Source organism: Peromyscus eremicus, chromosome 8a (genome assembly GCF_949786415.1).
Source record: "Peromyscus eremicus chromosome 8a, PerEre_H2_v1, whole genome shotgun sequence".
Classification (NCBI taxonomy): domain Eukaryota; kingdom Metazoa; phylum Chordata; class Mammalia; order Rodentia; family Cricetidae; genus Peromyscus; species Peromyscus eremicus.
This window is the reverse complement of record NC_081423.1, coordinates 49810188-49828440: the sequence shown is the minus strand read 5'-3', so window position 1 is coordinate 49828440 and position 18253 is coordinate 49810188. Positions and strand designations below refer to the sequence as shown.

The following is an 18253-nucleotide window of genomic DNA, read 5'->3' as shown; positions in this document are numbered from 1 at the left end:
CTTGGACTAACATTTAGGTGTAGGATCCCTTTTGAATCGATTTGTATGTATTTGTATATAATGTGAGATTAAGATCCGGCATGGAAAGCTAGGTTGCTCTAGGACAACTTTTCTTTTTTAAAAAAATGTTCGTTCTCTACTCAATGACATTTGGTATTTTTTAAAAATTCATTTAATTAATTTTTAAAAATCTGTTTTTTAATTAGGGTGTGCCTGCATGAATTTATGTGCACCATATGTGTGCCCAAGGAGGCTAGAAGAATGCATTGGATCCCTTGGAACTGGAGTTACAGATAGCTTAAGCCACTCAACCTGGGTACTGGGACCTGAGCCTGGGTTTCTGGAAGACTGAGTCTTCTCTCCAGCCCTAACATGTGCCTTTCTTGTTGAAAAGAATTGACGATAAATGTAGGAATTTGTGCTTGAATTTTTTATTATATTCCTTTGACCTGTATGTCTATCATAATTCAGTCTTTTTAATCACAGAGAGGTGATCAGAAGGTGTCTTTAAGAATTAAAAGGGTGAAGGAATGAACATACCAAACATGGGTGTGAGGTTGAAAAAAATACATGAAAGAATTTAGTTTTAGAATCAGGAAGGATCTTAAAGTTTGTTTTTGTATAACCCTGTGTTTTGGTATAAAGTTTGTTTTATAAAACCCTGTGTTTTACTGATAGGGAAAAAATATTAAATTTCTGTGTCAAAGACAGTTTTGCTGAAGGTCTGTGGCTGATCAGTGGCAGACCTAGGAATTGGACCTTTCCTGTGACTCTAGGCAATATTTTCCTTCTTCTCAGGCCCCAATGATGGCTCTCCAGTCCGGCCCCGGACCCTAAACTAGCTGGGTTTCCTTCATAGAGCACATGGCTTCCGTCTTGGTCCTCACTGCCAGTTCAGTAGAGTAAATGGTGTGGGTGACAAGTGTCTGCTCTCTCTTGACAGGCTGAGAGAATGGAAAGTCAGCCAGATGGAAGCACTTGGAAAATGTGAAATTGCTGTATAGGTGCCCCTAAATGATAAGATTGCCAAATGGATGCTCTTCAAGGCAGGCTCACCGTGTCACCGGCAGCACAGCAGAAGAGAACAACTCACTTAGACACGTCTGTCAAGTGTTGTGGTTGTCACTTTTCAGGAGGGTAGAGCTGAAGCTTGGTGTGACTCAATAAAGACAGGGCTCTGGTTACAGAGTCTCTGCTCTGGCAGTCTCGCTGTGTCTCTACCCATTTGTACATGTCTCCTGCTCTAAACCGCATGACTACACCATCCATGCATCCCAATGCATGCTTTCTGTCTTAGCACCTCAGACAGGAGGTATAGTGCAGGCTGCACTTCTGTGAGTCACCAGTTTCTAATACATGCTACATGGCATGTGTTTGGGGATGGGGAGGTTAGGCCCCCTGATTAGATAGTAATCTCCTGTTCACGGGAGGACCAGCCGCCAGAGTCATTTTGAGACATGGAAGATGCTGTTGTGGCATGTATGTGTATTAGGAAGCCTGGTATTTTGAAAGGGCTTATTGTTTACAGATGTGGAATCAATTACAGAAAAGATACTATGCTTATAGCCTTTCAGGGTCATGCCAACCTCTCTCTCCTACACCCCTGTAGATCAGCACCAGATGAAATTGTCTTTTGAGTGCTCATAGCCGTATCTCTGGTTTTCAAAACAGAGTGCCTATGACAGTAAGCCGGCCTCTTTGTACCCCATCAGTGAGGCTCACTGTGTACTCTCCTTGTTTAGGGCTCTGGCTGACATCCTAAGACAACAGGGACCAATCCCCATAGCACACTGTGAAAGAGAAACCATCTCGGCCATCGATACCTCTCCCAAAGAGAACACGCCGGTCCGATCAACCTCCAAAAACCACTACACTCCTGTGCGCACAGCTAAGCAGACTCCAGGTAAGTGAGACGTGGTCACCTTGAAGTTTTGTTGATTCTGCTGTGAGGTTCTAGTGATGTTTCTGCTCTGTTGTGGAGAGCTGTGCAGTAGTGGATGTCCTGATAGACAGGACAGGCTTTCTAAGAGTTTGGGGACTGTCTTCCTGGGAGGGTTGGATATTAGAGAGACGAGGTCTGGGACAGAAGAGGATTGGTAGCCCATCTGTGATTTCTCTAGCTGCTGGTGTAATTCTCTAATGTAAGATAGAGCCTGCCACAGCCATGGTGGAGTATGGTTACCCATTTACCCATGTGGCAAAAAGGTTTGATGCTGTCCAGGATGCTGGATGTGTAAGAATAAAGGCTGTATTCTAATGCAGAAACTGCCCAGCTATTGGAACCCTAAAGAGTACTTTCTGAGGACAGGAATGATATCTGCATTTTAAGGTGACCTTTTTCTATGATATATAGGTTCCCTGGATATAGGATGAAGTGTCCTTCTATATAAGTGGGGAACTGGGTCTGAGACAACTGAGCATACCAAATTCTACAGATGCTCAAGCCCCTTATATATGAATGGTCTGATGTTGGCATAGTGCCCCACAGATACTCCTGTATACTTTAAATAATCTCCAGATTCCTGAGAATATCTAATACAATACCAACATCCTGAGACTTACGATGCCATGAGCTTTAGGGAACAATGGTGAGAAAAAGTGTATACCTGTTCAGTAAGGCCCAATTTGGGGTAATAGCTTTGATTCATGGTTGGTTGAATCCTGTTGGTTGAATTGTGTGGCTGGTTGGATCTGCAGTTACATGCATAGCTTGTAGATGTGGAGGGCTGAGTGCGCCTTTTACTTTTTTTGTTTCATCATCATGATAACACTATGAAGGAAACTGGGCAGGACTTGCTGCCCTTGTCTAACAGGTTAGTGAGTGAAATTCAAGGAAACTCAGTAACTTGAACAAGATCAATAGGGTGTAAGAATAAGAAAACAAACCTGTAAATACCAGTAATATATCGGGCTATTGATCTAAATATTATTCAGAGGCCTTTATAGGTATGATATTATTTACTGTCTGTACCAATCTTGGAAATATTTATCTCTTACTTTATATGAGGAATATGAAGGCAAAGCAACATTTCCCAAGGTCACATGGTTAGTAAGAGAACCCCAGGATTCAAACTAAGACACATTGTTTATAGAAGTCATTATTGAAAAAAACCAGCCATCCTATCCTTCCCCAGTTAGGGACAGGAATGTAAACTGTCTGAATGGACAGTCCCCTTACCAGTATCATCTCCCTGTGAGAATTACCAGCTAGTTTAGTATTGATTCCATTCACAGGCACACAATTTCTGCTTTGGTACTTGGATCTGGAATCTTCACATCTCTCACTTTATCCAGAGGTCTGAACTAAGCCTGCAAAAAGGCGATATAGCCACTAGGCAGCAAGCAGTAGGTGTGCTCAAATTCTAATTGTAGCTGAGATCAAATTTATTCCATTTATGCTTTAATTCTCTTGAATCTATCAAGTTGTTCTTGCCTTTAAGATAATAGTCTTAAATCTTTTAAAAAAATTTTGTTTGTTTATATTTTATGTATGAATGCTCTGCATGGATGCCTGAATGCCAGAAGAGGGCATCAGATCCTATTATAAACGGTTGTGAGCCACCATGTGGTTGCTGGGAATTAAACTCAGGACCTCTATAAGAGCAACCAGTGCTCTTAACTGCTGAGCCATCTCTCTAGCCCTAGTCTTAAATCTTTTGAACATCTGATAAAAGCTAAAGATATTCTCTGAATATGTATGTATATGAATACAGACAGGTATACACTCAGCCAACAGTTTGTGAGGGATTAAAGGGATCCATAGGCCCCTCCAAAGTTAGGAGTCCCTGCTTCACGTGTAAAGATGAATGAATTTGCTGGGCAAAACCCTCCTCAGGTGCATTCTCATCTTAAACACCCTAGATCCTTAACCTGGAAGCAGTAGAGGGAATGTTGGCAGAAGCATCAGAACAGCGGCCACCTACCAGGCTATGTGCACATTAGAAACACCTAGGGATAAATTAAAAATGCTGGGATCCAAGCACATAAAGTAGGTAGATTTCTAGAGATGAAGCTGACATTAGTGTATTCAGATTCTCTACAAGGTAACTCTAACATGCAGCTAAGGTGCAGAGTCACTGGTCTGGTTGGATCCTGATCTGTTGTGAGAGAAGGTACTGAGTGCCCAAATTCCCCAGCTTGGCTATGTGTTGGAATCCTATTGGAAGCCTTATTAAGAGCACCTAAGACCCACTCTTGAATATCATGCCTTAATCAATGTGGAGGGTGTGGTTTGAGAATAGGGAGATTGTTTAAAGTTATTCTTAATGCAAAGCAGTTGGCTCTGGGAATTGCCCACTGAACACCATTCCTAACTTTAATATTCTTGCCATCTATGATTATTTTTTATTTATCTAAAGATTTATCATTTGAAGTTAGTCTCTCCCAGAATTGTGCCTGTGACTCTGGAATTTCTGGCCACCCAGGCATCAAAGTGCTCCTGACTGTTGATTCTCACCCTTTTGTTCTGTCTTATTTACCAACTGATTCAATGGACAGTCTTGATTTGTCCTTAAATACCCTTTACTGGTCAGGGAGCTTTCTCATTTCTTCTGGTTATCAGGCTAGTGAGTTGAGAAGGAAAGACACTGCTTACATGACTCAATTCTATGTTTCAAGAAATCCCTCCTCGCATTTCTCAAATTACAGCTCTCCACTTCGCTTTTTGAGATGGGAGTGCCTGGGAAGCATTCTCAGTGGCAAAGCTGAAATGTACAACAAGCAGTTTCACAACAAGCTACATCTTCTGTAGCTTCTATCAAACGGGGCGCTTTTCTAGTCGCTGTTCTCCTTGGCCACAAATGTTGCCGTTTGAGCCGCCTTTTAAACAGAACTATGGGCAAACGTTCAAAGTGGAAATGTACTGTGACATTCCCACTCATTAGATCAACCACCCACCAATTGTAGTAAAGTGATAGAGGTCCTAGGAGGTTATTAAGGAGGCAGGCATCAGAGCATGTAGTGGTTCTGCCATTCAACATGCTGTCCTGGGATCAGCTGCCTGGGGTTGGCTGGGAATTCCTGAGCCCTGCAGGACCTGCAGGACCCCAGGCTCTCACCTGCAGAACAAGGCCCCGTATGTTGATGAAAAAGCTCAGCAATTTCGATTTGAGAAGCAAGGGGAAGCATGGGTTTGCATGGGGCACCTCCCAGTATTGTGTTTCTGATCTTGCCCTTCTGAATTTCCTTGTCAGCCACTGTGGCTACTAACTAGCTCCTGCAGTCCAGGTTGTCCTTGGGGTACAAGTAAAACCAGGTTGAGCACTCACACAGTCCGTAGCAAACACTCATCATCAGCCATGAACAAACTGAGGAAGTGTGGGCATAGCTCCTGGGAAACAGATCAAATGCGTGAGGGAACCAAGGGCAACACGGCATTCCTAGGCCAGGTGGAGTCTGTGGGTCTGTGTCTGGCATGATCAGGGTTTGGGACGTTGAAAGCTCATGCTCATTTGGTTTGAGGACTGGAGTGGAGGTTCTTCGGTGATAATGAAATATGCTAATCCATGTAGCATAAATACCATGCTTTGAGGACTTGTTATGCACTGGGTACTCTACTCTGCTCAGTACTTTTATGTATAGCAGAATGGATCCTGTAATATTTTTATGGTATGGAAGCTTCTAATCTTTGAGTCTTTTACTGATATTTTTCCAAGAAAAATCTTCCCAAGGTCACAGGGGGCTCCACAATAGGCATTTACTGAATTAGAAAATTAGGGACGCCTGTTTGTCCCACCACTCAAATCTAACTGCCTATGAAGCCCCACTATTCAATCAGTGGTCCATGGACCAGCAGTAACTCTCTGATGAGAGCTGGTTTGAATTCCTAGCTGTGGCTACACCTTGGGATCATAAAAGGTTTATGAGAATACAATGACTGGCTCCCACTGTGAAGATTCTGATTTGTTTGCTCTGAAGCAGAACCAAAGCACTGATACACTAGTTTTAAAAATGCCCTACACCGTTCATGTGATCAAAATTGAGAACCAAGTTCTAACAGGAGACCACCAAATAGAGAGGAAATCCTTTGAAGGATGTGGAGTTCAAGATCCAGACAAAGCCCTGGGGTAGGGGCTGGCTGGTCAGAGTTAGGGGCCAATAGAGAAGTTCTCTCATGTTGGGTATGGCCAGGGGGTGTGGCGGAGTTAGACACACGGGAGAGAGAGGACAGGTCAGTGTGCATCTGGAAGGAGGATTGTGGTGAGAAAGTGGCACCAGAATTATCAGGAAGACCACACAGAATCATTCCAAGATCACACTCAGTAGTGTTGCAGATCCTCAGAGGTCAGGACCCTAGAGGCTTGATCTTCATAGAGGGAAGCCATGGAGGCTGAGTGTGTTTACTTAGCCTGAGCTTCTCCTAAAGAGCTTGTCTCGAGTTATCTGTGGATAGTGGGGTGTCCTCCCTGACAATAGACTACCTGTTACATTCTAGAATTTTGCTTTCCAGCATCTGAGATCAAGTGTGGCATGAGCCAGAGGCAGTAAATGCTCATGCTCTCTCCGACACTGTGCATTGTAAAGGAGCAGTCACCTACTTACCATCTTGGCCACAGCCTTGAATGGTCAGCTAAGGAATCCACAGGGTATCAATTGCTGGTTGGTGTCACAGCAATTGAGATTAAAGACTGACTAGCTGACAGGGGAATGTTTAGCCATAGCTCTTTGTGGCTTGTCTCGCCATCCTTGGGAGCCTGACATGAACTCCAACTGCCATTTTGCTTCTCTCTACTCATGCCCACTTCCATTGCACTATTCTTGTCACATGTGTGTGTGTGCGTGTGTGTGTGTGTGTGTGTGTGTGTGTGTGTGTGTGTGTGTGAGAGAGAGAGAGAGAGAGAGAGAGAGAGAGAGAGAGAGAGAGAGAGAGAGAGAGAGAGTTCATGTATGTACAGGTGCACATGTTTTGGGGGATGTGCACATGCCTGTGAATGCCAGAGAACAATTTTGGTTATCATCATTTTCTCAGCTGATGCCAATGTTATTTTTGTTGTTGTTTGTTTTGTTTTATTGAGATCACATTTTACTAGATTGGAACTCACCGAGTGGGTAGCTTAGGCTGGCTGTGTGGCTTAGCAAGCCTCACAGATCTGCCTGTCCACTTCCATATCCATCATCTTTTTGTTTGTTTGTTTTCTGTGGGTGCCGAGATGGATCTCAGCTCCCCATACTTGCAAAGACAAGCACTTCATGGACTTCACTATCTCCCTGGTTCTTGTGCTAGATATTCTGACCTCAAGGTATTGTCCCTCTCTCTTGCATGGCCCTGAATTTCCCAGCATCAGCAGACATTTGGGAGGTGACATCAGGGCTCAGACAGGCCCGTGTGTGGACTCCTCTTCGCTTTACACTGCGTGCTCTACTCTCTGCAGAGAACCTGCCCTGTTAAGATCATTTATTTTTCCCAGCCCCTGTCTCTATCAGAATGTAAGCCACTCTGTATTGGCAAAGGCTTTATCTCTTCATCACTGCTATGTGCTCCTCAGACTAGGAATACCACCAGGAAGCCCCTGCCTGCTCAGTGCCTGTTTGGTAGAAACTACATGCAAAATAATGGGGTCTTTAGTTGGAGGGGTGCAAGGAGTAGCATTGGCTCCTCAAGTCTGCACACTTCTTGGGGGGGGGGGCTCTGCTCTCTCTGTGAAGTACTGTGAACTCCCTGCTGCTGTGGCTGACCTGAGTCTAGTCACAGGGTGCTAGCTGAGTGGAGGTCTTGATTTCTAGGACCCAAGCTTATTTCACAATCCTCTTCTCCTTTTGGGCTGACTCATAGGCTGGGAGCTTTGTGTATGTGGTAGGGCTCAGAGAGGCTGTTAGGCAGGACACTCTGTCCACGCTGCTCACTCTCTACCAAGAAAGCCTCCTTGTGGAGGAGGTTTGGGGCCAGGTGTCCCAGAGTTCCTTATCTGGTACAGGATTAGGGCTGACCATGAAGCTAGAAAAATATGCTATGCTCTAGAACTCTGGGAAACATCTGAGCATCCTCTACCACTTATCCAGATGAGAGGTGGGATCTTCCTTTTATCGGTTGTCTGTAGGAGCAGGGATGCTTTGTTCTTGATTTGGTAGCCTCATAGATATTGGGGTGGTTGAGATTGGTTGACCCAACCTGCTGTTCCTGATCTGTGGTCCCCAGGGATCACCTGGGTGGGAGGCAACATCAGTGTGAATGTGAATCCCAACATCCAGCATATGAGGATAGCTTTGGGCATGAAGGAGATGCTATTCTAAGTGTGCTCTGGCTGGTGTGTTGGTACCAACAGATGAGGCTGTTGAGCACCAAATGTTCAAGTTGACTTTTTACCTCCTTTTATTTTGCAACTATTAAAGTGTTCAAAAGCAAGTGTAGCTTAGTAATTCACATTTTATTCCATCAAACAGAGCTGATACAAAGGTCAGTGGTATCTAGCCTCCACCTGAGTTCAAGTGTTGGTGGTGAAGAGAGCAAAGCCTCTCCCACTGCCTGGGAGGAGAGGTTATGCCAACAGGTCAGTCTTTCAGAGAGTGAGGCATGCTCACAACACAGCCAGGAGTGGTCCCAGAGCATTGCTGGGGAGAAGGAGTGGCCTCCGATAAAGTGGCCCTGAGGTGACATTTTGAGTTGACTGACAAGATCCCAGTCGTGCAGACATCTGGACCAAGAACATTCCAGGCAGAGGGAGTAGCCAGTACAAAGGACCTGAGACAGAGACGAAACTGGTAAGAGCAAAGAGCCGGCGGCATGAGTGAGGAGTAACTAAACGGGAGGGCAGTGTGTGGGAGCAGAGAGGTGAACACGCCATCGTGCAGGGCCTTCGAGGTCAGCAAAGAATGTGGCTTCTATTTCATGTGATGATTGGTCTCTGACTGCTAGGTGCTGGACGAGGACTTGGCTCCATCAGGCATGCAAGGTAGCTAACCCATCTTTTAAGAAAAACATGGTCCAGGCAAAGAGTCTTCTCAGCTTTTGTTCCTTGAGGAAGGCACTCCCCCGCAGAGATGGCAGAGGGGTACAGCAGTGTCTACAGTGGAGTTTCAAGTCCCACCCAGTCTGGACAGCCCAGACAGCATCAGCCTAGGCATTGGAACAGGGCAAGCCTCCTTTGCATAGCTTTGGGTGTAGGGAGTGTCCCTGGAGCTAGTTCCTATTGGATGGGCAATTGTCCTAGGCTGTTTCTCTCAGTGACCAACAACTTTGGACTTCTGGACAAATTGGTTCCTGTGGGGGTGTGCTTCAGCTTCTCAGCAGCACCCCACCCTCTGCTCTTTCTGGAGTATTCTCTTCTTGTCCATTTCTCCCAGCCTTGCCTCTGCTTCCAGGCATCATCTTAGGACTCTAAGTCCCTCTTCTTCCCAGTGGCATCTGGGTCCCAGGATCCTGAAGAGACATTGTAGACACCCCAGGGAAGTGTGCTGGTTCAGTTCAGATCCAAACTCTTGTCTTTCTTTTACAGACCACTCTATGCCTTAGTTTCCCAGTCTGTAAACTAAGACAATAGAAAACATACCCTACACGTGTTCTGAGGCTTGAGCATATTAGTGACTCCTAGGACATCTCTCAATCCCCTGGTCTGGCTCAGGGCCCAGCATACATGAGCCATGTACTGACCTTTCAGGAAGGAAGTAAGAGACACAAACACTTTGTGTCTGAAAGTCCACTCAGTCCCCAGGAGCATCAACAAGTAAGCTGAGGAATCCCAGGATGGTGCTGACTGTATGATCAACAGACTCATCAGTGTCCATGGAAACGGTTATGTCCTTAAACTGTGGTCAAGAAGTCTCAGATTCAGATCCAGGGGTGATGTGCTCTTCTTCTCCTGGCCATTGAGTTACCACGTACTAATTGCAGACATTCATACTCCTGCCTGGCTTGGTAAGCTTGATGACTTTTTAAAGCATCCTCATGGACTGACTTATTTCAATCTTGAAAGGACCCTATGAGCCAAGCGCTATTATACCCACTTCACAGGAAGAAAGTGGAGGTTTGGGGATAGTAGAATCTTTTACTTGTCTGTGACCACATAACCAGGAGGAAGCTATGCTGTCCTATATAAAAACAGACAGATAGACAAACAGACAGATAGACAAACCCTAGAACACAAGCTCTAAAGAGTTACAGACAAGGCACTGGGCCCATTCCAGTGATGGGAAGCTTGCCTTGTGGCTGATGATCTGTACTGATCCTGGTGCCCTGTGCATGGGCCCAGGGCTACTGAGAGGACATCAGATGAGGACTACTGTTTGCTTATCATAGGGTAGTGTTCCCAGTGAGCCCCAAAGCAGCTCCATGGAGGCCTTAAGTAGGGAGAGGAATGGCCTAAGCAGCTGTTGGTGACCCCAAGTACTACCTGTGTGCAGGCACTATGCTGAGGTGTTTCTTGTCATTGCCGTCTTCCTGGGAGATGGGCTGCAAGAGCATAAAGACACAGGGCCTCCCATCCACAGGGCCCAGGCCCTGTGGGTTTCAGGATCTAAGTTCAAGCTGGGCAGTCATGTCGGGAACTCACTCTCCCCAGCCACACTTCCTTATGATCCTGGGGGCTCAGACAGAACCCAAGTCCCCATCACCACCCTTACTGTGGTGAGTGGACAAGTGGATTCCTACTTCATAATTTCATGTTGCCCGGAAGCTGAGTCCCAGGTCCCTCTTTATGTCAACAGCAGGGAGGGAACAGTGTTCCAGTTTAAATTTCTGCTGTGATAAACTCCATGACCAAAAACAACTTGGGAGGAAAAAGTTCTCTTTGGCTAACAGATTACAGTCCATCATCAAGGGAAGTCAGGGCCGGAACCTGGAGGCAGGAACTGAAGCAGAGGCCATGGAGGAGTGCCGGGTGCTGGCTTGCTTTCCTTTGCTTGCTTGGCCACCTTTTTTATACAATGCAAGCCAACCTGGCCAGAGGTGGTACCAACCACAGTAAACTGGGCCTTCCCACATCAATCATAAACCAAAATAATGTCTCACAGACAGACCCACGAGCCAATCTGATGGAGGCAATTCTTCTATTTAGGTTCCTTCTTCTCAAGCTTGCTAAGTCAACAACCAAGATTAGCTACCACAAATAGCCTTATCCAGCACAAAGGGGCTATGGAACATTGGTGTCCTGAAGCTGTGCCCTCCAGCAGCTGGCCAAGCCAGCCATGTCCATGTGTCTTCCTGTCCTGGGATGTTACCCTGCCTGGCTGCTGCATGGACTTGGCCATTTGGCCATGAGCAACTGTACTCTAGTCACCTGATCTCATCACCAAAGAATAAGCTGAACAGAGGCAGGCAGAGCTTGTCACAGTGTGGCCCTGGGAGAGATGCTGTTCCTGGAGATGTCCAGCCATGACTCTGGAAGCCAAGTGAATTTAACATATGTTCCAGCTCTTCCCCAAGTGAAGCATGGGTGAAAGGGCATGTAAGCACCAAGGGCAGGCCTAGAATTCTAAGGACCTCCATGAGGTTGACTGAACCAAGGGACCAAAAGAGTAGGTGCAGGGATGGAGAGTTAGGAAACGAGGCACAGAGGACACAAGAAAGATGACAACTACTGGGACTCTGGGGCTCTCGGTTTGTTTATGTTGCTGTAACAAAATACCTGAGACTAAACAGCTTATTGAAAAAAAGGAGTTTCTTTAGCTCACTCTTCTGGAGGTTGGGAGGTCAAAGAGAGCAGTGCAAGCATTTTCATGGTCTGGTGGGAGTTCCTGTTGCTATCTCAACCCGTGACAGAAAACCAAGAATGCATGGATATGTGTGGAAGAGAAGACAGAGCTCCTGTGAAAGCTAGCCTGGTCCTACAAGGAAGTTTTTCAGACATTCAGACCCAGACACCTCCCACTGGGCATCACCTTCCAAATAGCCACCCTGAGGAATTAGAGTTCTAAGACTTGAACTTGGGAGCATGCTCACAGCACAGTGGTTAGTGTTCTTGAGAGCAGGGAGATCCCAGCCTCTAGCCCAGTGGCCCTTTGAGGTCTTTCCTGGCTAGGCCTATAACATGCAGAGTAAAGGATATTTGGGACCCAGAGGTGGTAGAGACAGCAGCACTGAGCCATCTCAGTCCAGGCATGAGGCACCCATAGTGTGTTGAACAAGTCTTAGCTCCCACAGGCACGAGAAGATGTATACCTATAGCTTCACTTCAGAAGCTGAAATTTAAGACTAAATGTGTCATCAGCCATACTGGTCCCCCATCAGAATCATAAGTCATTAGCTCAAAGCATTCCGAGGGAGGCTGCTGTGGTCACGGTGGGCATCATCACTGTCTTCAATATCACCGTCAGCTCCATTAGGAGCAAGAGCAGTGCAAGGACTGAATGGGCAGAAGGAGGCAGGAGGAATCCCTGGAGGATGCTGAACTAAGGACATGATCCTAGAGGGGAGGGACAGTTATGGACACAAAGGCCCAGAAAAGGGAACAGTGACTGGTTCCTCTGGAGAGACTGGTTGTCGTTTTCTGTCAACAGACTACAGTGATTGAGGAATTAGGACAGAGGCCAGGAAGGAACTGGAACTTTTTGTACTTTTGGAGAGAGCTGCCTTGAACAGGGGAGTGTTTTTTTTTCCTTCATTAAACACGTGGCTTGTCTCATATGCAGGGAAGACACATGAGAATGTGTCTCATAACAATGGGACAAGTGAGGTTGTTACCCTCCTCCCCCCAAGGACACTTAGAGAAGAGAAGCTTGTGATGACACAGGATGACAGGCTTCTAGAGTCTCATCACAGTCCCTAGCAGCGTCATTGCTGCCAGCACCACTATTATCACCAGGATCACTGATCACCACCATCATCACCATCACCATCACTGAATCATGTGAGCGTCAGTGACCCATGTCATGGCTCTTCCTTCCTAAACTGCCTTACTGTGTGGCTTCTCAGTTCAGGATGGTTCCCTGATGAAAATATAATGCAATGACAAGATTTATAAAACTGGCCTTTGCTCTCAATGGCTAATATTGATAAAGAGTTTGAGATTTATGTTATGCTAAAAATGACAGCATTTGCCAAAGGCTATGTGAGGGACGCTAGGAGAGGAAGGAGCTAAATATGGCTGCAACATTTGGATCAAATCAAGTAGTTGATGAGATTGGGTAGATCTATAGAAGGACTTGAAGTGAAGAGCTGAGAAGTCTTACCCTAAAGGCCCATATGGGAACAGATGAGCAAAGTCAGGCCTCTAATTCTCCGGCAGCTATTGTCAGAACAATCAGAGAGTCTCCCCTCCCCCCACTACCGTGTGTAAATACAGAATTTCTTCCTTCAGGGATCTGGGCCTATCTGTATTCACATGCATCTCTTCTATTCATCCTACATACACACCCAGAACTGTTCATTCAATTCTAAGTACCTTGAGCACAGGGCCAGGTGTAAGTTACCCACTCTATTCCCAGGGTCCAATACACTTTTCTCAGGTCTTGGCACTTGGTAGACTTTAGATAACTATTTATTGGTTAAATAAAGGACAGAATAAAGTACTCACATTTGATATGTTGGTTGCTGGAGTGGCGATTATGTGTGCTTGGCAATGATGGAACACCTAAAATAATAGTTATATACTGAAGAAGCCTGCCTTTCTCTGCTCTAGAAGGAATCAGTCCAGGAATAGCATTCCTTCACAATGTAGGGGACAAGACTCCTGCTATCTGGTCACTCTGGTGTCCTAAACATACAGCTTTGTGTCATGGTCCCAAATGGCTGCCCAAACTCATGTCATTATGTGTATATTCCAGGCATCAAGAAGAAAAGAAAACCAATGTGATGCCCCTTTTCTTTCTCCCTTATCTTGGCAGTACTTGTTGAGCACTCTACCCTTACACTGCATTCCCATCTTTCTTCTTCTTCTTTTTTTTTTTAATTTTGAAACAAGCTCTCACAAAGTTGATCAAGTTAATCTTTTTTTTTTTTTTTTGGTTTTTCTAGACAGGGTTTCTCTGTGTAGCTTTGCACCTGTCCTGGAACTCACTTGATAGCCCAGGCTGGCCTCAAACTCACAGAGATCCACCTGGCTCTGCCTCCTGAGTGCTGGGATTAAAGGCGTGCGCCACCACCGCCTGGCAAGCTAATCTTAAACTCATTGTGTGACCCAGGTAGGTCAGGATCTGCAGTCATCTTGCCTCAGCCTCCCAAATAGCTGGGCTCATAGGCTTGCATCACTAGGCCTGGCTAATACCCCATTTCTTTTTTTTTTTCTAATTTTTTAAAAAACAATAATTTAAATGAAAATATTATTAGATCACTTTCCTCATTCCTTTTCCTGCCTCTAGCCACTCCTGGGTCCCCTGTCCACTTCCTTCCGTGCTCCCTTTCTTTACAGATCAGATCCTTGCTTAAAGCAGCCCCAGCGCCCTTTGTTGCTTTAGTCGGTGGTCTTTAGATGATGCATGAAAGTTCAAATGGAGGTGTCTTGAGTAGGAAAAAAAATAGCAAAAAAATAGCTCCTGGGAGACAATTAGTGGTGTGTGTTACAGGTGTCTCCGAAGGAGTCTGTGTGGGCTTTCATACCAGAAAGTGTGGTGTAAAGAGCCACCGGAACGATGAGCTTTGGTAGCATTGTTTCCCACAGTCCTCTCAGATAGCTGTGTCCTTGAAAGGACTGATGCTAGGCCCAGGCAGGCTGCTGGCCACTGCTAAGTAAACATGACAGCTCCAAGGTATCTTGCTCTCTAACTGTAGACGGTGACATGGATTTCACAGAGCAGTGCCCTGCAGAGATGCCATAATACCTGAGGAGACCTTCCCTCCCTCTGAATTCCTACAATCAGAGGCTGCCATTTTCAACATTGAGGCCCTTCCCCATTCTCTGTTAGGAGGTTGGGGTTCTCCAGTCCTGGTTCTATGTATCCCAGCTCCTCCGGTGCTGAATGGAGAGGAAGCAGCAGGCCTAAGCTCAGAAATGTGCAAGATATAGTAAGCCAGATTTCCTGAGTAGAACATGTGTGGAGGTTTGAACAGAACTATGTAGAACAGTGGTTCTCAACCCGTGGGTTGTGACTGGTCCCTTTGTGAGGTGTTGAACTACCCTTTCACAGGGGTTGTCTAAGACAGATATTTACATTATGATTCACAACAGTAGCAAAATTACAGTTATGAAATAACAATAAAAATAATTTTATGGTTGGGGGGGGGTCACCACAACCTGAGGAATTGTATTAAAGTATTGCAGCATTAGGAAGGTTGAGAACCACTGATGTAGAAGGTATATGGGTGTGGGCATTGCCTCAGCCCTAGCCCAGCCCTACAGAAGGGAGGAGAGGAGCCTTCTCTGGGGTGGAACCCACAACCTGCAGGGTGAGACCCATTCCAGCCCTTACCTCTTCCTTCTGATCAGGATTCAAGCTTCGTGTTTGGCTTGTGTGCATGTAGCTCAGGGACTTATCACAGCAGCTTAAATCTGGGATGAACTAGATAAGCCTGTGCTTTAATAAACCTGCCATTTCTTTCCCCCAAGAATTCAATGAAAGGAAATGGGGCCTTAGAGGAGGCTGGCGGGTGTTAAGGCCGAGTTCATGGCTGAGGCAAGCAGAAGATGCCATCTGCCAATGGCTTGGGGAGGGGACCCTTTGTAGAGGTGTGGCAGTGAGACAGCCTCATGTTTTGGATGGAAAGAAGCCCAAACAGTAGATCTTACTACTTTGTGTAAGTAGTAAGAGAGCTATTTGAATTCTTGGTGTGAACATTGTCCTGTGCCATGAACCCTTGACTACAATCATGTGGGTTAGGTCCCCAGTGAGAACACCAGGGCTGCAGTCTCACAGGGCATGTTCCTGACAGAGGAGAGGGCTTTAACAGTGGGCAGAGAGGTTCCTGAAGCTCCAGCCCCACTGGTTTTCTCTCTGTGTGGGAACTCTTACATTGACTTGCTGGAAACTGGTGGCGACATTGCCCAGTAACCAGATAAACACTAAGGACTGGCTGTGCATTTCGCCTCATCATTCTGGAGTCTAGATAAGTAGTACACAGTACATGGAGGAAGGCTCTCCCTCGATGACTGTGGGCTAGTGAACTGGGGAGCTTCCTGGGGTGAGACTCCTCAGAAGTCAGTAATGGTATTACCCTGTTTTCAACCATGGGCAAAAATGTAATAAGATTGGCTTCTTTTCAAGGTCAAGGTCAAACCATTTGTCTTGGCAGTGTCTTTAGCTTGTCAGACAGGTTCCCTCCTCTCCCCCTGCCTGGACCCTGCTTCCAAACTCCGTGGTTTTTTTTTTGTTTTTTTTTTTTTTTTCATTCACAGATCTGAGGTCACAGTGACCAGGAACTGCAAAGAGGAGGAGGGGACTGTGGCAAGGGAGATGACCTGCGTCCTCATTTGCTCTCTTTATCAGTCAGACTCGGGCTCTCTGGGCAAACACCTGCCTCCCTTGCTTTTTCTGTTGAGCAAGCTCTCAGTGAGTTAGGGTGGAGGGTGGAGCTGGCCAGCCTCCTCTTAGCTGTGGACCCGAGTGAGCCAGAGAGGGTGGGTGGGTCGTCTCTAAGCAGGAGGAGGGTTTTATTTTATTTTATTTTATTTTTGTATGTATACTCTTATACAGGACCCTTAGAATACATAAACCTTTGTGGCATTTTCTGCTTCTGCTGTTATCACAAAGATTTGCTGAAGCACTTTTTAATTTATTCTCAGTTGCCTCTGGGTATTGGGATTTGCTAAGGGTAAAATTTACTCCAGGTAGATTAAGACTCATGGATCTAAGATCAGCTATTATATTTGTTGGTTGTTCTGGGGATTCTGGAAAATACAGTGTAGCTGAATGGAGCAGGCAAGAGGCTTCTCTGTCGGGAAGAATTTACAGTCCCAGTCAAGACAGATTTGTACTCGAATGATGCTGTAGACATGCCTATAGACATGTTCCCTGATCCTAAGCATCAAACACTCAGGTGTTCGGAAGCCGAGGTTACAGACCATGCCGGAGCCAGTATGCATGATGTGTGTATGTGGGGGTGCACAGACATAAGAGTCCCACATCCCACAGATTAGAGTTCTAACATGTGAATCCATTTGAACAGCAAGCACGCTGTGAGTTCATTTATTCTCCAAAGCTTTGGAGGAGGGCCTTCTGCATAGCAGGCACTGGGCCAGAGTCTGGAATGGTCCAAATTGGCAGCCTGAGAGGTGTTGGATATTGACAGTGACCTTGAAGGGTAGATAAGACTTAGATGTCACAGCGCTTTGGAAGGATTGACCAAATAGGAATGGAGTGAATTAAGAAAACCCCTCAGGATAATTAGGTTTCCTATGGGGGTGTGTAGATCTGCCCTTTAGGAGCATTACTTTAGGTGGGGAGAGAGAAAGATAGAGAAAAGAATTGGAAACAGGCTGTCAAGGCCTTTGGATGCCAGGACTGTTCAGAGACTGTTAGGATGAGAATAGTTTTTACATTCACATTTACACTCACCTTGTACAAACCACTGGCCATTCTCATTTCTAGCTGTTTGTTGCTCGTACATAAAACATGACTTATAACCTCATAACCTGAAAACCTGGGAACTCTTCTTATTCATTCTATTAGCTGTTTCATAGAGTTCTTGGGATTTTGTTCACAGAAATGATGTCTCCTGTAACCAAAACTAATTGATTTTGCCCTTTGGTACCCAGGAGCCTCCCATTGCTTTTTCTTGCCTTATTGCACTGGCAACAGCTGCCTGTAAAATGCTGGACTATAGTGGTGACAGCTGTGTTTCTGATCCTAGCAGGGAAGCATCTTTCATTTTGTGATGGTTACCCAGTTCTACGTTTTTTTCAGAGATGTTTTTATCAGGAAGACAAAGTTTCCTTTATTGCTAGTTTGTGCAGGGTTTTGGACAGTAACAGATATTGAATTAAGTCAAGTTTTTTTTTCTTTTTTCTGTATCCACGAAGATGGCACAAGGCTTTTCCTTACAGTCATCTAACAGAGTGAATTACATTGACTGGTTTTGAATATTAAACTGTTCTTGGATTCCTGGGGTAAACGTTACTTGATCATAATGTTTTATTGGATTTATTATTAGGTTGGATTTGTTAAAACATTAAGTGCTGTTTGCAACTGTGTCCTTAAGTATTGTGCATTCCATTTTCTTGTCATTTTATAAGTTGTCAGAGTAATGCTGACCTCATGCTGTGTGTGGAGTGCTCCTTTCTCTTCTCTGTATTGCAGACTTCTTGTAGAGTTGGCCAGTGAATCCACCTAAGCCTGAAGATACTTAAATAGGAAGATTTTTAACCTACACATTAATTTCTTTGATAGGCATACTGCTATTTAGGTCATCAAAACAAATTTAAACAAGAAAGCATGACTTAAAAAGCACTTG

General features: G+C 45.4%; 1 protein-coding gene across 4 annotated transcripts in view; it reads left to right on the top strand.

Moving 5' to 3' along the window:
• Shisa6 (shisa family member 6) overlaps positions 1–18253 on the top strand; it is a 299726-nt gene that overhangs the window by 20240 nt on the left and 261233 nt on the right. For all 4 annotated transcript variants that reach the window (XM_059269400.1, XM_059269399.1, XM_059269398.1 and 1 more), the window contains exon 2: positions 1743–1903. In XM_059269400.1, coding sequence (XP_059125383.1) covers positions 1743–1903 — 161 coding nt within the window. The remainder of the gene's footprint in view (positions 1–1742; positions 1904–18253) is intronic.